Below are 19,556 nucleotides of genomic sequence, written 5' to 3'. Positions count from 1 at the left end.
ACTTCAACATTGCTACGGAATACGTGGCACTGCTCTTGAGCTGATGAAAAGTTATCTTACTAATCGATACCAATATACCAAAGTGTCTAATTCTGCTTCAAGCTTGCAAAAAATCCTTTGTGGAGTCCCTCAGGGTTCAACATTGGGACCCCTTCTCTTCCTAATGTATATTAACGATCTTCCTTTAATGTCTAAATTTTCTACCGTGCTTTTTGCGGATGACACATATCTAGCTTTACGTGGTGAAGACTTGGAATCTTTACAAACAGAAACCAATACTGAACTACAAAAAATTGATGCTTGGCTACGAAGAAACAAACTCTCTTTAAACTACTCTAAAACAAGCTACATTTTAATAAACAAAGTACCTAAGCGTACTGTTGAAACTAATTTCAGGTTGTGTATAAACCAAACAGTGATTGAAAGAATGAAAACAGTTAAGTACCTGGGAATCCATGTCGATGAAAATCTAACCTGGTCCTCACACATTAAACATTTGTCGCTGCAGTTGGCTCGATATTCCGGAATTTTTTATCGCCTTCGTAACTATGTGTTAGAGGAAACATTGCTTATGTTATATTATAGTCTAGTATATAGTCGTGTTCAATACGGTATTACTATATGGGGTACTGCAGGTAAAACACTAATCAAGGAAGTTGACGTAAGACACAATAATATTATTCGCGCAATCACTAGAAGTACAAAATTCAGTCACGTCACTAGCTTATACAAATCTTTGAATATTTTACAACGTGAAGATATTTACAAACTCGAAATTGCAAAATTTATGCATAAAGTTTCCAATAATAATCTACCGCCTGTATTGCAAGATCGTTTTATAAAACTTGATAATATTCACTCGCACAACACTCGACAACTAAATAAAATGAAGTATTTTCTTCCACAAATAAACAAATCCGTGGCACACAATCTTCTGACACATCGGGGTACTAAATTGTGGAGTGAATTGGATGAATGTATTAAAAGCAAACACCTAGCTTTGTTTAAAAAACTTTATAAAATTACCTTGTTAAGTTCTTATTAAATCGTTAAAATCGTTCAGTTAAATTATTTTATCTCATGTAACCTCGTATTTGTGTTCTTAAACGATATGATTCATTATATGCTCATGTTTTCCCAGCTGGTCTTGATTCAATATTCTACAAAACCTTATATATACAATTCGATTTCGAAGCTACTGTTCCATCCATCATTATATTTTATTGATACAGTTATAATGTCTGATGCTGCAATGTAAGATGACTGATGACAGGCAGCACCTTGACTGGTTAACCGCAAGGTTGTTCGGTGCTGCCAGACCTTTCTATTGCCATATTTTGATTTGTATGTAATTGTGTTTCTTTATATCGAGTCGTATTAGAAAGGCAAATAAACAATATCTCTCTCTCTCTCTCTCTCTCACAAAAATAACTTTTCAATCATTTTGCGAACACTTTCCACAGGTAGGATTCTGACAATTGGAACACGTAAATGTCGTTGCATTGTTACAGCCTCTTCTATAGCATTTCCTGCGTTTTCTTAACTCAGGTGCCATGACAATAGTTGTGTTGTTTTGTAGTTGGTGGCACAAACATTCAATGAGCTCGAGGGTAAAGTCTCTTCGTGATATACGGTTACCAGTCAACTTTATAAAAAGGGCACATGCGTTGATTGCCGCTATATCGAGGACGTTACCCCATAATGGCCACCTCATGGAAACTGATTGCTATTGTACAAACGAGCCATTTGTTCAAAAACGTCGATGCCAACTTTGTTCTCATTGTAGAAACCGATCACAAATGGCTTTTTGGCAGCCGTGGTAGTGTCGACATCTGGCGTAGAATGCATAGTGGATAACAGAACAGACAGACTGTTTTTTAGCTTTTGGTTGGTACTTTCCATAGGTATTATAGTGTTTGAAATGTAAACGTAAGAACCTTGCTGTTGCTGTGTTACAAATCAAAGACTTGCTGTTGCGTCATAATGAATGAGTTTCGACAGGCAGCTATTGATAGCAAAAGAGATTTAGATTTAAAATATGGTTATTAAGCCAATACAGTGTAAAATGCTTTCTGGTGTCCTATAGGACACCGTGGTAGTTCTAGGGTGTAAAATCAAGAATGTGACATAATTTCTTGAACAAATATTCTTGGAATTCGGGCAACACGGTAACATTACGCCAACTGAATTTTGGTAAAAGTCGAACAATTTCAGAACAAAAGCTCTTATTCCGAAGCGGCAATTGCAGATTGAAGAAGACCCGTTGTCCTATAGGCAGTGGTGCCGAAGTTAGTGGAGGATTGGGGGGGATAAACCAAAATTTTATCAAATTTTAGACGATTTTAAACATTGGGGGGAAATGCATACTTTTATACACAATTTTAGTGGTTCTGGTATTAAGTTTATTAAACAATTACCGGACCTCGGTAAATTAGCTGCTAACAGCATAATATACAGCCAAGAATTCGTGGAGATAAAAACGCTACCAGTGCTCTTGTAAATGACCGCTGCAACATTAAGAAACAAGCAAAGAAAAATTGGTACCTCCAGCGGGATTCGAACCTATGAACTTCCAATGAATACTTAGTTTTTCCAAAAAAAACAAAAGTTATACTTTTCTTCTTGCCCTCTCCTTCACTAGAATCACTACACTTAATGCGCTATAGGACAAAGTCACTAGTCAGGAGATTGAAAACAATCGAAGCTACAGAAGAACATCTGCAAATTTATGACAAAAATGATAACTTTCAAACACATCACAAGAACTTGTTACAACCGAATTGCGTCTTACGGTAGTGCGCGTTGAAAATACATCAGCACTGTCATTTATGCTGATGTCATTAAAAATATATTGGTGAATGTTGCAAACAATGCTAGCATTTAACCTTTCATGTCCCAAAGTATTTCTCAGCCAGGTTTTCAATCTACGAAGATCGGAAAATGACCTCTCACAAGCAGCAGAGCTTACGAGGCAAAAAGAGGATCTTAATCAGCTGGAGTATTTGAGAATAGAGAGAGGTTTTTCCAACTCGGACAATGCCTGGTAAGCTCTTTTAGCATCGTAGCCTACAGAGATTTTGCTCCTGTTGCCTTGCTGAATGAATCAGTTTGATAACTCATCGATTGTCTATTCAGCGCTGGATAATTTTTGACCATTTCAGAAACTAAGCCGGTCTTGAAAATTCGAGCAAGTTCTTTATATTTTGCAGAATCGGAATTCAGGCTACTTTCAAACCGTTCGGTCAGTTCAGAGATAACTCTGTCCATGAACTGATTGTAAAGTATTTTATAACTTAATTCAGTTGAGTGTCTGCAGTAGCTGCCATCGAGCCTCCACCCAATCTTTTAGAGACTCTTCTTTGCCGTGGTGCTTGCAAAGGCGTGATAAAATTAGCAGCAATTTTTTCCGGAAGTGAAACTGCATTTTTGTAATTGTTCTCAAACCCCAAATCACAATATTTCTCTCGAGTGATTTTCAGGGTCTGAAACAGCTCTTCACAAGAGTCAATGTCGAGCTTTTTTCCTTGCAGCGTGATACTAAATTGCTCTATAAGGGCAAAAGGCTTCAAAATCAGCACAAGTCCCAAATACGTTTCTGCAGTTTCTTCATTACTGCAGTGCCGTGGCCTGGTCCAACTCGTCCTTAATACCTTCAATGAAGGTCCTTCATTGTCTAGCGTCAAATCCAAGACAATTTAGAACTGTGATCAAACATCAATAAAAGAAAAACAACAGCAATTTGAGATGCTTGCAAACAACTAATCGAAGTACAACTTCATAGCAACTATTTTTTTTCTGAATTATTGGGGGGGGATGCTGTCAAAATATTGGGGGGGATATATCCCCCCCATCTCCCCCTACTTCGGCATCACTGCCTATAGGACACCTTGATATTTCTAGTGTTAATAAAAATTTGAGTAAAGCTTTTAAGCTGTAGCCTAATAGACTAAGTTGCTAGGCCTAAATGTGAATAGGAAATAGCCTAGGCTACTACGTCAGTACTTTATTACACCAAGTTAAGTTTCAGACATTTATGTTGTTGCCTATTGCAACCGCTGTTAGACAATTAAAATAAAAATTTAGCGTGAACTTCGATTTTAAACACAAAAACTGTAGCTCGTCGTTTTTTGCGATCGAATGATAACCCATTATGTAGCTAAAATCGTTTCGAAAACAAATTACATTGTCAGATAAATTTTGGGAGTTTAAGAAACTCAAGAGATGCAATGCAAACAAACTGTACAAACATTTATTTGAATTCAAAGCTCAGTGTTGGATTTGAATGGCGTCATTAGTTGACCTGAGGTCAAATGGGATTCTTAGCTCAAAAATACTTTAAAATTTTACACCAGTTTAAATTACTATTTTTACATTTTTTATAAAAAAAAAAAAATAACGCTTAGAATTTAAAACGGTCTCAACTACGGTTGTATCCATGAAACCTAAATGCAAAATCTCTCTTATCTCGGGAAACTATACGCTGCTTAGATCTGACGTCAACGCATAGCCTACACAATCTGAGAATATTGTTTGGAGTTTTTTTTGAAAAATGGGAAACAGATCTAAAATTGAACCCATTAACCGCATTTAAGATATCAACGCCATGATTGCGACTTAATATAAAAAAATCCTATTCTTCATTGTCAGAAAGGAAATTTGTTCTCTAATTTCGTCTGAGTTGGCCATATCCTTAAACTAGAACAAATTACAACCCTTTTTACTTTTTTTGCATTAAATTTAACTTTCATGGAAAAAACAAAATTTTAAAGTCATTTTGGTTGGAAATTTTTTTCATGTAAAATTGTAGCTCATTGCAGCTGCATGGAATTAACTTTTGTCTTGTTTCTTGAGGATGTAGCTTACTTGGTTATGCTTTAGACATCCGGTTATATATTAATTTACGAAAATATCTATATTCCCAAACAGCCAAATACATTATTTTTACATTGATTCAACGTTTTCAGACGTTGAGTCAATGTAAAAATGATGAGTTTTGCTGTTTGGATTGAAGAATGTGTGAATAGCAAATGCTTGCGCCACGCTATTGCATTATGATTACAGCAGACATTAACCTACCACAGGTAAAATGTTGAAGTAAAATTATAATATTTTTCTCATTAAAATTCAATTTTCAAGCAGTTGATTTTTCTAATGCATAATCGTGATGTTGAAATCTCTAAGAAAGTCAACAAAAGGATATATCGATGGCAACATTTTATTTCCAGTTCAATAGAAATGTATTAAACACATCTTTCAGAAAACAGTGCATGTCTCTAAAACATTTCTGCACTTATTCAAATAGAATAAAAGTTATTTCATCTGAATAAGGCACCAAAGTATGTGACAAGGTCGAAAAAATTTACTGAGATACAAAAATGAACAGAGTTTCCAATTGACGTTTTATCAATTCCCCTCGAAAAGCACCAATTATTAACTCCACCAAAAGTTCAGATGAGCAGTAGCCTACTAGGCCTACACATTCAGTAACAATTGACATAATTAATTCTATAAAAAAATAAATAACAATAGAAAAATTGAATAGCTTTAGGAATAATTGACTGCTTAACCACAGTTGCTTATGGTACAAAAAACCTCATGTTGTTTGGCGTCTTTTGTCTAGTAAGCATCTTGCATCTAACTGTACCAAAGTTATGTAGCGCTTGTAATCTACGGTGGCACCAATCAAATGACGAAAGGTTGTTAAATTAAGATTCAAAACCTTAATATTCTCAGTGTAATGCATTATTTTTATAAAAAATGATCAACTATTTCTAATTTATTATTTGATATGTCGGAACAACTGACTTAACGTAAATCTGGATATAAATAAAATAACTGGCAACCCTGGTAACCTTTGGACCGCATTGACTCTCGAACCTTTAGAGTAGACAATTGCTGCAATATTTTCATTTTTCGTTGCCAACAATAATATAAAATGTTCTTTCCGCTTCTAACATTTTTTATGTAGGCTATCAGCATTAATGGTTCCTTGAGGTCATTCACATTAGCCACCTCACCTTGTCTGGGCATGATAAAAGTAGAACAGCTGAAGAATTAGGACTGTAGTAATCACAAATTACTACCAAGAGCAAGAGTACCATCTGCACTTTTCCCTAGTCAAAGTTAGGTCATAGGCCTACTATCAAGGCTAACTCTTGTGCAGGAAACCACGGAGTGGTGGGCCTGATCTTCATTGATGAAGATTCTAGGTTGTGCTTAACTGCCAGGTGACTTTATAGCTGGTGCGGTGATACAAGGAAAAAAAAACAATTTGCCAAATATTTCTTGGAAGTTTAGAATAGAAATTGTAACCAACTTGATGATGTTTCCTATGAGGTGAAAAAAAACTGCTCGATGATATTTCAAAACTTCGAAAACGTTATTTTGATATCTTATTAGAAGACTTGATCTCAAGACTTCATGTAATCTATACGATGGGGCTTCTGTGGAGAGTTTGTCTTGTTATACCATAAGCACCGAAGTCGAGTAATGCAACCAAATTTAACATATTTAGGCTACGTTTATTTTTATCATTTACAGAAAATAAAAACTACATTAAAACAAGTTTCACATCGAACATTTTCGACCACTTGATATCTTCAGGAATAGGCTACCTTATCATTAGATTATCATGCTCAGATGTACCTTTTATCAAGGGACGCCTGTGGCAATTGATTAAAACTGCAGTAATCTTGTTCTTAAACTCTTAATAAAAACACTAGTTGATTGTTTTTATTGCATTTGGAGGTTTTTAGCAAAAATGCGAGAGCAAGTAGATAACAATGGGCTCCTCTTTTTGTAAAATGCAGTTCTACAATTAACATCATAACACGACAATTTTCAGCTCTTTCGCCGAATATCAAAAATAACTTTTTGTTGAAGTTTTAAACCATCATTAAACCAAACAGGAACAACCAATTCACAATCACGACAATCGGCCAGTTAATAACATTTGACTTCATTCCACGGCTTGTCACTTGTGGCCCACCTTATTAATGCGCTTTTTGATTTCAAACAAGATTATTTTTCATTAATTTTTGACTTCGCGTTATTTTCTGGTTTTCATTAAGTTTCAAAGTAAAATTTTTTTTGCGAAAGCCAGAAGCAATACTCTGATTTAAAACTTGTTTCGGATTTTGTTGGGTAAATTTATTCTACGTCCTAAACTTAGGCTTAATAAATTAATGATTATGGATTTATTGATTGTCGCCTCACATCGGGCAGGTCTTTTAGCGACAGGACTCATTCTTGATTTTGTATGAGATTTAAAATGTCATCACATTATTACCCGACTTATTCTTACTGCGTTATGCAAGAAAGAACACAAACGGTGCCGTTTTTGAAGCCTGCGGTATGACCTGACCTGGAATCGACCTCAGATCGACCAGCACTAAAGCCAAAGGCAATGACCACAAGGCCACAGTTGAAAAGCAGTCATTCGTAGCAGTCATCTTGAGTGATTTTGATTTTGAGGAACTTTCATCAGCAGATTGAAAATTTTTCTCGGAGCTTAATTCTAGCGGTATTGCATGTCCTACCAGGAAAGGCTTTGAAACACTGCGGTAGGCTAGATCAGCGAGCTTGACAAAGTGAAGTTACGGCTTGTTATTGAAATGGTGTTCTCTGTGAACTATTCCACCCACCAGGATTAGATGCTGCTGAATGGAGACCAGTCCTTGAAACGCGTTGCTCAAGCGCTCTCCCCAAGAGTTGAACCAACGTTGAGTAATCTTGTTCTCAGTTGTTTATTCACCAAAGGCCAATCTACTTCAACAAATATGACTTGAGTACCTATAGCCTATGTTACCGGCAAAGTTACAAAGTACACGTTTTTTTTATCATTTTCCATGGCAGTTGTCATCTTTTACAGCAGATTCTATTTGAAAAAGATCCTTTTGATGATCTCAACTAAGGATGAAACAACTTGTAAAGTTTTTTAGAGGCCAGCAACCGCATTTCATACAGTTTTTAATAACGTAGCCTACAAAGAGGAATGAGCATGCAGACAATGAAATTAATTTAAAAACGAATTAGGCCAGACCACGCTTATGCATACAACACGTTCTATATTTTCATCTAGGTCTAGGACAAGATGGAATGTTATTGGCGTAGGGAATTGAACATGCAAATCATATTACGACACGAATAGAACTTACCTGCCTAGTTTGAGTAATTAACCTTCGCGAGAAAGACATTAAAAAGTTCTTTTTCTTTAATGTACCGGCTGTAAAACCATTTCAAAAGAAGAATGTTAAAAAATGTAGCCTTACAAAGCAATATAAACTTTAAGCGGCCTTTGCACATGCTTCCATCTTCAAGGGTTATTTTTGTGTGGGTCATGAGTCGCTTATCAAATTAATCAACTTGTTTCAATACTTTTTTTTGGCCAAAAGGTAGCAACATTCAATTACAATCAATGTCATACTCCAGTGAAAATGATACTTACAGTGATACATTGCCGTAAACATAATTATTCCAAGTGGATTACATCAAATGTAAAGCTTACTAGGTATTGACCACGGCTGTCTGGTGTTCCCATCGCATTAAATAATGTTGAAGGTAATGGCCAAATAGTCTATCTATTTTTTCCACAAGCCAGAGTCAGACTCAAAAAAAAAAGGGTTATGACAAAAATTCTCAGCAATGCTTTACAAAGTAATAAATTTCATCAAAATATGTGGAATTGTTTCTAATTTTCGAATTTTGAAAATTATTAACTTTTCTTTTATTAGAAAATTTGTTTTGTGATAGGCCTATAGCATTCCGAATGAACCAAGCCATGGACTTCTAAATAGTAGAATCTGGACTGGAAACGCAGTGACCAACAGTAGGCCAAACAGTTGGTACAACAGTTGGCCAACAGTTGGCCAACAGCCAAGTAACTAACCCTGTTGGCCAACTGTTGTACCAACTGTTTGGCCTACTGTTGTTCACTGCGTTTTCAGTCCAGATTCTACTATTTAGAAGTCCATAACCAAGCATTGCTTCAGCATCTATCACGGAAGGCCTACAAAGAAATCTATGCAAATGCTAGCTATAAAGACCTTAAAGAGGTTGATGTGGGTCGGGTCCTAATGAAATCCTAGGGCCCCGAATCAAGACGGGTCCAGAGTACAGTACCCCCAGGACCCCCTGATTAAGCTTTGCTAGCTGTAGCCATTAGTACCCTGATGTCCAAGCAACTGTCCATGAACGTTTAAAAAACTTGTCAACTTCTTGCAGTCTTACACGTTTATGAAATAAAGTGAGATAAAATATGAGAGTCTATAGTCTTACTGTAGACCCTATAGCATTGAGACTTTTGTTGAAAAGTTACATGATGTACCGTCATACTTGTGCATTGATTTAATAGTTTTAATTTGCTGACGGCGACTTGAAGATGCAGCGTAATTTATGACATGTCTAGGATACGAGAATTTTGAAGTCTGTTTCTCACAATCTGACTGAACTTTTATAAATACCACTGGTGATGATTTTTTACTTTCTGTTAATGTCATTCTAGTTTATGTCCTTCTATGACGAATCAATGCAGAAAAAGACAAAGTAATTTGAAAAAAAAGTAGTAAGACTATTTACAATAGTGGAAAAATTTACAAAACTCCGCAAAATATTGCGAATTGAAAAACCATACAATGCATGTATGTGGCCATGGTCCATAGGACTTTGAACTTTCAAAAATTCTTACTTGTAGGGTAGATTAAGCCTTAAGGTTAGATGGCACACTTCGATTTCTTAGAACAAAAGTTTGTCGCTTCGGGCTTATTGAGATTTTCAAAAGATAAAGAAACATTAGCGAAAGACTTAAATACAAAGCAATATCAAGTTTATAAGAATAACAGACCTAGACTTTGGCTTGTCAACAACTTGACTTTGTAACTCAAATTATGAAATTGGTTACAGCATGATTATGTAACTTGTGTCTATTAGTCATATTTCGAAAAAAGAAAACGTTTTTTACAGTGTCTACCAAAAGTGTAAAGCCACCCTTGAATATAACGGAATTTCGAACTGTTGCATCATTATGCCATCATCTCATTCTTGTGATAGCATCATGTTTGGTATTCTGACTTTTGACACTCATTAGACGCAATCTTTCACTGTTGTTAACACCTAAATTGATTTTTGATCGACTTTTTTTTTGATTTGGCAATGGTAAAAATGACGGTAAAAATGGGTGCAAAATGTAAAAATGGGTATGGTAAAATGGTAAAAATGGGTGCAAAAACTCTCAAAGTGAAGTTTAAAAGACCTAAATCGTCATCCCACATGGCCAAGGATTATCAGAACGCCAAATATCAGCCAAAATCAAAATCAGCAAGACAGTATAATGCATCAGGCAACTAAGATTTTTCAACTGTACGGGTCGTAGAAAAACCTAGAGGAGCAGAAAACTTGAAACAACCACCTAAAGAAACGTATAGTCTGAAGGCTGTCACTGCCTTCTGTCAGGAATATTCGATCTGTGTCGATTGTTAGAGGGGTTAGAGTGAGAGATAGAACTGTTTCAAGCACCTTTCGAACAATTTGGGCTTGAAACCTTAGAAACTTGGCAAAAAAGCTGTGCTGAACCAGGCCATGAAAATCAAGCGTTTGGCCTCCGTCGAGAACCACCAGCACTGGACTTCATTGGAGGAAAGTTATGCTTCCTGGTGAGTCCACTTTTCAGCAATTTATAGTGAGGAAAAGTAAAATTCTAAGACCACTTTGAAAGCGTTGCAATAAGAGATATATATTGTATAATTTATAAAATGAAACTTCTTCAAAGTTAGATCATTTGGGGCTTTGATGTTGGCAAATGGTGTTGTTGGGCTCTGTCTTTCGACTTCTGGAACGACAATAAACGGTCCCCGGACTGTAAACGAATAAGCTGAAAATGCACATGTACTGTATATCCACAGATGCACGGTCTTTATGAAGTTCAGTCAGGGATATCTATAACTACGGGATTGGAAACTCTATCCAGTGCTATACATCAGTAGGGTCATCACATTACTACGACTACAGAAAGATTAACAAAACAAAATACCGACTAAAAGATATACAATATTCGATTTTACAATAATAATACAATATGTACACTCATAAAACTTAATTGATTATAAAAGTACATTTACGCTGCTAGAAAAAAAAACGACGAATACAAAAAATGAATGAATGCAACGAGTCCAAAAACCACTTACTGTTGTTCTTTAGCTTTTTGCGTGCTACAAATCGGATCTGAAATAAACGAGGAGTGTTCAGCAATCAGTGAAATATGCTGTTCTATCATCAACTTGTTTACAGACCAATCTAGTACGAAACCAATAGGTTCAAGATGTCATCAGAACTATAACCAATAGTCATTCTGGAATTTTTTTAAGCACCAAACAAAATACAACATGACTATGCTAATGGAATACGAACAAATAAACAAACCAGGCAAGCGTAGACCTTACAATTTACAGCAGGTGAATTGATTGTTACACTTTTGGTTGTTCGTTTAGCCTACTCCTTGCTGCCCTTTGTGGTCAATTTACGTGATTATTTATCACAGCAGCGCACAAAGAAAAGTGACCCTACTGGTGTATAAAATAGTTTTCAGTTCCACAGAGTTTCCAATCCCGTAGTTATAGATATCCCTGAGTTCAGTTCAGTTTATTTTTTGTTTTGGTGTGAAGGAAGTTGTTTCTTTCTACCCATTAAAAGTTGTGGCAAATTTGCTCCCTAAAAACAAAGCCAAGGACTTGGAATGGCTGGATAATAACCCAGACCTTAACCGAATAGAGAATCTGTGGGCGGAAATGTAGGATAAAATTACATAAGAGTAACCATCAAGTGGTAAAGAGCAAATAAGAGTGAGAAAAGAAGTATCAGTAAAAGAAATGTCAAAAAATTAGCCCACTGAAAAAGTTAAGTCTACTATAATAGTAGGTCAAGGCGTCTGAACAAAGGGATCAAAAAGCAAGACGTAAGAAGTACTGAATTTTGATAAAGATTAATTGATTTATATGAAATCTACTTCAAATTAATTCTACAAACTTTAACTTTTTGTTGAATTTGATTTATTTTGAAATAAAAACATTGAATGCACCACAGATATGATATTTACTAAACAACAACAAAAGCTGTGATGGTCTTAAACTTATGGTAGGCACTGTATCTGTCATAGCTTTTGTTGCACAATGTTGAATCATATGCTGACTCATGCAGTACAAAAAAACGTGGCCTGTTCATTCTAACAAAGGGCATTGGTGTCGGTATGCATACTATGGCTTTCATGTCGTTAGTGAGGTAAAAAAATATGCATGATAATAAAAATTATTGTCATCATCAAACAATAATTTGTTAACACAACAGACCACAGGAACCAGCAAAAAGACATAGTCTTCGTCAGCGGCTTCCTTTTTTTTTACATGGTAATGAGGGTCTTTGCCGAGATGCAGCCGCGTGCTCTGGGGCGGAGTCAAACCGACACCATTTTTAACGTTGCACACACCTTTTTACCTCGTAGCCTCGCAGCCGTTAATAATACATTATTATTTATTTGTGATAACTTATTTTCGTCTACCAGATGACAAATAAACTTTGCAAAACATATAGGAGCCTAATCACACAAACACAGTCTTGGTAATTTCAAAAAAGGTTTGATTTAGTTGTTGAGGTATGTAGTTTTTTCGTTAATTTTTTTAAAATTTTTAACAACGACATTTTTGCAGCAGTTAATTTTTATCGCCATGATGTGGGACAAGCAAAAAAAATAAAACGTCTTAACAGCGAAAAAATACAAGCTAAATTTTATTTACATGCTGAACACAAAATAATTAATTACCGTATAAAAATGTACAGGAAACAAGCTTCAGTCATAAACTGTCATAAAACTTCAATCATAGAACTTCAGTCATGAAACAAGCATTTGTCATAAAAAAGGATCTGAAATCAAGTGTAAGGTTTTCTAATTAACTCAACAAAAATATCGTAAGTTCGTCATAGACGTTTTTCTTCCTGCACTCTGCATTTAATGTGTTTTAGGTACTTTTTCCGTTCCATCAATGTTACGTAAAATAGGAAGTTTAGTTGAAGTTAATGTCTTGGCAGCACGTTTAAAGAAAAAAAGCGGTTTTCAGGGTATAAATATTGAAAAAAATCAGAGGTGAGTCAAAAGTTGTTGTCAGCTCTGTATCGAGTTTCTGCGGAATCAGACGAGAAAATGTAAATTCAAAAGCGAGTCGAGCAGAATAGTTCTGAGAATTGTCTCATTATCAGAGATTTAAAATTTAATCCGCAATGAAAGCAAACTACTGTATTATAAATTGCTACTTTGAAATAATGTAAAAATTGGGAATTTGTTTAAGTGACTTAGGAAGCGTTTACGATTCATTTGATTCGTTTTATTAAAAAATATCATAAAAACTATATTTTTGTTCTGAATTAGATTTATCATTTTATTTTCCTTAGTTTTAAAATGAAAGTTTTATTATTTACTGGCTTCTTATTGCTTCTTTGCACTGGCAATGTCCATGGCATCCGTGCAAATGGTAAGTTAGTTTTAACTATTGTCAATAATTAAGTTACAAAGTTTACAAGCGGTTTGTTCTAAAATAAAGATGAAACTTGACTGTGTGAGTAATTGGCCTATTACTCCAAGTGCAATGCTACATTCACTAGTATTCACAAGATATAAAGAAATTACAACTTTGATTGTTTTATCTTTACTTATGTCTTGTTTTTTTTAATGTAGGCTATGTTTTTTAATCGCTTTGTTTTCCAAACACTTTAAAGTTATGATTTTTGCAGAAAAAATCCTGGCAGCGTTTAAAGCCGTGTTAAACAAACACAAAGCTTTGAAAAACTTGAATATGACGGACACTTTCATCGAAACAACAACAACAACAACAGTGCTGACGACAACACTTTCAAAAGCAACAACAACAACACCGTCAACAATAACTTTAGCGACCAATGTACCATCCACAACACCAAAAAACGTAAGAGAGTGCAAAACATAGAATTATTCATAATTTTTAGGTTTGAGATTTACTGTAATTTCTGACAATTTACACGATTTTCTGTAATTGCTGCTAAAAGTCAAACTTAGTCTATTTCTTTCTAATTTTTCTTGAAGCATTCCATACGCCTCAACATTTTATATTATGTAAAGAATCTTTTTTCCTGCAAGGCCGCAGTACTTCATTTTTCGATACATCAGAAGCGGAAATTTCGTATTTCAATTACTATTCATGTTCTTTTCTTTTTTTAACAACATGGGCAACATCATAAGAAATCTCTCTAATATTTAAAAAACAGGAATTTCGTTCTCGAAGTCTAAAACCTATTTAAAGACTTTTTAACTCCCAATCAAAGAGCGGGTTTGTGGTATGCAGTAGGCTATTACATGTGCATACAGTACTTTACTTCTGTGTCTTTAAGCAGAGATTAAAACTGTTAATATTTGATCGCATATGCTCTGAGCACTTGTATACCACTCTTCCTGCAAGATCTGATGCAATTCTGCAGAACTTTTGATGACGTAAAATGCAATGAAAAACATTCCATCATTTAAAGTAATTTTTTTTAACTCTTTCGATAAATAATGTGAACCCTGGTTGAGAACTCTTTCTCTTTATGGAGCTAGAGAGGGAATTTTGAGACAGCGTCATAAAAAAAACAATCACAAATTAATTAACAAGCAAAATATGCGCAACGTTGTTAAAAGTAAAAACATTGTAGATAGAAATTAGTCTTGGTTTAAGTTAGTTGTAAGCTATAATATTAAATCGTTGTAAGTTGGAGTCATTTTCAAATGGAAATATTGTTTTGAATGCTTTCGTAGACCATAGAAAATATTGTGGTTGGATACGTGTTGGCTGAAAACCAATAATTACCCATCCTTGATTGATTGAATCTTTATCCTCGGACTGGGAAAGCTTCTTGCAAAGATTAATCCTGGCAGTTTCGCATACTTGTAGAGGCTTTGAATCGCTGACGCAGGCCCGGTCACCGAGAGTGACAGAGTAAAGTTTCCGATTGTTGAAGTCATGTTGTTGGGAAATTATTCCATTCATTAGATGCCGCTGAATGGAAAGCAATCCTTAACGTGCGTTGCTCAAGCGCACACCCCGAGAGTCGAACCAGCGCCGCTTGATCTTGAAGCTTCTTCGTTCCAGAAGTCAGGCACTAACCAAGTTAGCTATCGGAGCTTGCTTCAGGACATGTTGATATGACGGAGTGTTTTCCAGTTTCGAAGCATAGCTTATTAGCTATTGGAGTGCTGTTTTTTGGTACCTGCCATAAATTATTATTTTATGATGGTAAGCCATCACTAGAATAATGATCTTCTTAAGATAAATTTTAACATTGTAGTCTATCATAACCTTGACATCTAATTAGACTATAGATATCAACTAAATATAATTTGTAAAACTGGGCTCGCATCGCATCACGTAAAAAATCTGAAGACTAAAAAGATGTTAGTTTCTAAAGTGAAATTACTCGTAATGATTTTATGATAATAAATAAACAACTTTTCAATTCCAAAAGAATAGTTTAAAATTACCCTGAACGTTTATTGAGAACAACTTAAAACTTTCATTTCGTTTCTTTGTTCGTATAAAAAAACAATTAGTTTGATTGCAGCAAATGAAAAAAGGTTGTCTATTCGCCTCTATACACATAAATCATTTGTTACTTTGCATATTGAACAAATTAAAATGAGTTGTTGTTGATTGATACATCCACTGCTTAAACGTAACAAGGTTAATTGAATTATGGAAGTAAACCATAAAAAATGTCAGTTGCTCATATACTGGCAAAATTAACCGTTTTTAACCATCTTACAGTATACTAACAACTTTCTGCACATATTTTGACTATTTTTAGCAAGCAAGAGAGAAAAGTAGACAAATGAGACGTTGGTCCAAACATAAATTTATAAACTTGTCAGAGATGTTTTAAAAGCAGTTTCAAGCTAATACAAAACTACCACCCCTTTTTTTTACAGTAGTTTAACATTTTTTGGTTGGTTGGTTTTGAATCTTTACCCTCAGACTGACAAAGCCTTGATAGGTTATTCCTGGTAGTTTCGCATACTTGTAGAGGCTCTTGACACAGGGCTGGTTACTGAGATTGGCAGAGTGAAGTTTTCCGATTGTTGAAGTGTTGTTGCCGGGGAATTATTCGATTCACTAGGTGCTGCTGAGTGGAGAACAGTCCTGAAAATGCGTTGCTCAAGCGCACACCTCGAGAATCGAACTTGCGCCGCGTGATCTTGAGACGAGCGCGTAACCACTGAGCTAACGGGGCGGACTAGAATTTTTCAAGCGTTGAACCCCATAAAAAAGATTTTCTTGCTGTGTAGGCTATACCAATTTAGCATCAGCATAAACATCAACTTACTGTAGCCAACTTAAAATTTTTCTTGAATTTATGAATAGGAAATACATTGGTGACATATCTAGTTTCACATATTCCAGGTTCCTCAAGTCTTAAAATGCCAACAGTTTTGCAGTTGGAACAGTAAATCTGGAACCTACATTATTGACAAATGTGCAAGGGCAAGAGAAAAATGTAAGTAAACACAAAAAGAACAATTTGCTTTGTGCATTCAATTCAGATCAGCTATCAAAAAAATAGTTTCTAGTGTATAAAATTAACTCTTTACAAGAATACAATTGTCAGTTTTTAGCTCACTATATACACTGTGGTAATTTTGAATTCTTTATACCAAAGACTTTCAACATTTTTGGTCCAATTTACTTTCTGACGACTGCCTAAGAATCAATTTATCGCCATAAGATTTGTTATAGCACATTTTGGGCACATATCACGTAGTCTGCCATTTGTTGTTTGATAATTTTATCTCCTAGAATAAATAGATGAAACTCTATCATATGATGTAAATGCTCTAAAAAACCTTCCACTAAAAAAAGGAAAACGCTTCCTGCGAAAATACTTTTGTCAAAATCACTCAAACTTTTTAGACTACTTTTTGAAAATAGGAAGATGTAATCCTGTTCTCGTGAGTCAGGTGTAGATTTAGAAAAAAAAAAAAAATGGAAGAGAACACAAGAATTTCCACAGAATAAAAATTCTAAGCCAGAGTAAAAAATCTAAATATGAATCTCGAAAAAAAGTAAAGTTTCAGTAAGGACCTGTGACTTGGTTTATTTTGAATTCTGACAAATGTTACTTTGTCACGGTAGCTTGTCACTTTTTGTGTTTTGTGTGACTCAGTAATATTATTTTCAAAATTTGTACTTTTGATTTGACGATGTATAATCGTATTAATAATTAATCTATCCATTAGGCCAGGAATCTGATAAACGATAAGATTTTGCAAGATGTAAAAATATTGAGGTCTACAGTATTATACTATATTCAGTTTAAACACCCTACTTGTTTCCTAAGTGATATTTCTTTGTGTTTCATTCGCAGTTCAGTGTCTTTATTGCCGTGTTATCTTGAGATGTGGAAGTGCCACTTCCACTATTCTTTGAATATCATCAACCTCAGCCAAGTAATGAAATATTCTGCAAAAAACTCTTGAAAAGAAGCAAAGTTCAATCGAAATCACTGCTCTTATGTGGTCAAGCGAATTACTATTGCTTATTGCTGATAAACACATTGATGTAGTCAATGAAACAGACTGCATGAGGTGCAAAATATCTCAAGCCTTTTTTATGAAAGCATGGCTATTGTTTATTGTAACTGTTCATTTTCTAAGTATTGTCTAGCTTACAATCATTGCAATTAAAATAAAATTTCCTTGACCAATGAGTTTCCTACAAGTTGGCAATTGTGAAATGAGCAAGCGATAACTGAGCAAGTGACAACTGGGCTAGCAACATTTGAGCAAGTGCCTGAAGTTAGTAAATGATGAAAGTGACAAAGTAATAATTAAGTGACAATATATTTTTTTGTCTTTAGTAGTTTCATATGGCATTAGCCCACATGATTCTTGTATGACCCTTTCACATGTGGTGATAGCAGTTTTGTTTCACGCGTGAAGCAGGTTGTCTTGTAGCTAGTTTTTACATTGGTAAACTGTGTAAAAACCACCGGCAGTGTAGTCCATACACAATTTAAAACCAAATAATCTTCTTCTTATTAATGTCTTTTTATTGTTTTATTTACAAATTGCGTTTTCTCTTCTTTCACTGCTTTCCTTAACAAGTGATATGTCTGCGACATATGGCAAATGATGTGGCATCGCTTGGTTGAGCATAGGCTTATGTGGTATCCCTCAGACGTTTAATGAACGAGGGAAAGTAGGCTATGTGCGGTAGTGTAGCCAGGAATTTTGCAAGGGAAGGGTTTTGACGACCCAGCGGCGTGGGGTCTGCGGGCATCCCCCAGAAAACTTTGAAAAATTACTTTGAATTTGGTGCATTCTGAGAGCATTTTCAACAAAAATGTGGGTATGAATATTCTTGTAAAATGGTGCTGTCCGGTGGCATAGCAAAAGGATAAGATCATGTTTTCTTCGGCATTTTTCGGAAATAAAGCTTAGTCTCTATGTTTTCTTATTGCTAATTCCTGGCTGAGATGTTTAGTATTGGCAAAATTCGCTCTTTTAATGCAGGTTTGTATAAATTTAGGCAATTTATTTTTAGACTGAAAGCATCATTCTCAATATCTTGACGTCACACGCGTGCCAAAGGGGGGGGAGGGGTTGTAACCCCCAACCCCCCCTGGCTACGCCACTGGCTATGTGTGTAGAGAAGAGAAAGTATTTTGTATGTCTATCACACGAAATAAATAAATTCAATATAATGCAACTCTATCTATTATCGCGTTTTATTACAAAATTTTAATAATAATTAACCCATCACATTTAGCATTTCAGTTTCTATAAGCTTTAGCTAAAATGATGTATTGTGAAATTATGCTCTTTGCATATTATGTTCTTTGTTTGTTTTCATTTGCAACCCTTCACTTAGATGTTGTCGGTTATGTTAGCATTTTCATATATCGCAACACTCTTAGTAGTTTTGTATTAAAAATATAATCGCTTTCATTTTCACTCTTGACTTAAATTAAATATAGGCTAACTTAAGTTTTCGAAAATACTTGGTTGTGATATTTTTAATCACTCCTTATAATTCCTGTGCTGCTGTGTTGTGACCTTTTATGTTCAACGTAAACGTTTGAGTACGTGATTTATTGGTTCATCATTGAGCAGATAGTAAATCAAATTAAAATCTGTAGACTTAGCCATGTTTCTTGGCAGTCAAGTGTGACTATAGAACTGATAGCATTGGACAAGTCTTTCTCCCATCAGGCTAGGCACATCAATATCGCAGCACTAATTCATGAAACACTGTTTTCGGCCGCTGCTTCTTTGTGCAAAGTAAACAGCTAAATCAGTTGTTGCCAGGGATATAAAGCTATATAGCCTACAATGCTTAGATGGAGCGATCTCACTGTGATAAAGCCAGAAAGATGTTTTTTCTAAACATCGGTAACACAGTTAATTTGTCTTCGAAATCTTGCCAAACAAAGTTATTCTGCAACTAACTTCATTGAACGTAACAAATTAACTTGCAATTTAAAGTGTTTTGCTTCAAGAGCATCTTCACCTT

The 19,556-nt window shown here is 35.1% G+C and overlaps 1 protein-coding gene across 1 annotated transcript; it reads left to right on the top strand.

Moving 5' to 3' along the window:
- The first annotated feature begins 13,412 nt into the window (after positions 1-13,412).
- Positions 13,413-19,094, top strand: LOC145777736 (uncharacterized). Its single transcript, XM_082589178.1, has 4 exons — positions 13,413-13,514; positions 13,774-13,964; positions 16,449-16,542; positions 17,410-19,094. The coding sequence occupies exons 1-4, from the start codon at positions 13,442-13,444 to the stop codon at positions 17,469-17,471; spliced, it is 420 nt and encodes a 139-aa protein (XP_082445304.1). The 5' UTR covers positions 13,413-13,441; the 3' UTR covers positions 17,472-19,094.
- The last annotated feature ends 462 nt before the right edge of the window (positions 19,095-19,556 follow it).

The sequence above is a fragment of the Aplidium turbinatum genome, chromosome 9, assembly GCF_918807975.1.
Source record: "Aplidium turbinatum chromosome 9, kaAplTurb1.1, whole genome shotgun sequence".
Taxonomy (NCBI): domain Eukaryota; kingdom Metazoa; phylum Chordata; class Ascidiacea; order Aplousobranchia; family Polyclinidae; genus Aplidium; species Aplidium turbinatum.
The sequence above is the reverse complement of the archived record's forward strand: the minus strand, read 5'-3'. Positions and strand labels throughout refer to the sequence as shown.

Bases quoted from the DNA above. Each gene is read 5' to 3' on its own strand.
- LOC145777736 (XM_082589178.1), top strand. From the start codon at position 13,442: ATGAAAGTTTTATTATTTACTGGCTTCTTATTGCTTCTTTGCACTGGC. The intron at 13,965-16,448 runs GTAAGAGAGTGC...CACATATTCCAG, and splicing joins CATCCACAACACCAAAAAAC to GTTCCTCAAGTCTTAAAATG. The intron at 16,543-17,409 runs GTAAGTAAACAC...TTTCATTCGCAG, and splicing joins TGCAAGGGCAAGAGAAAAAT to TTCAGTGTCTTTATTGCCGT.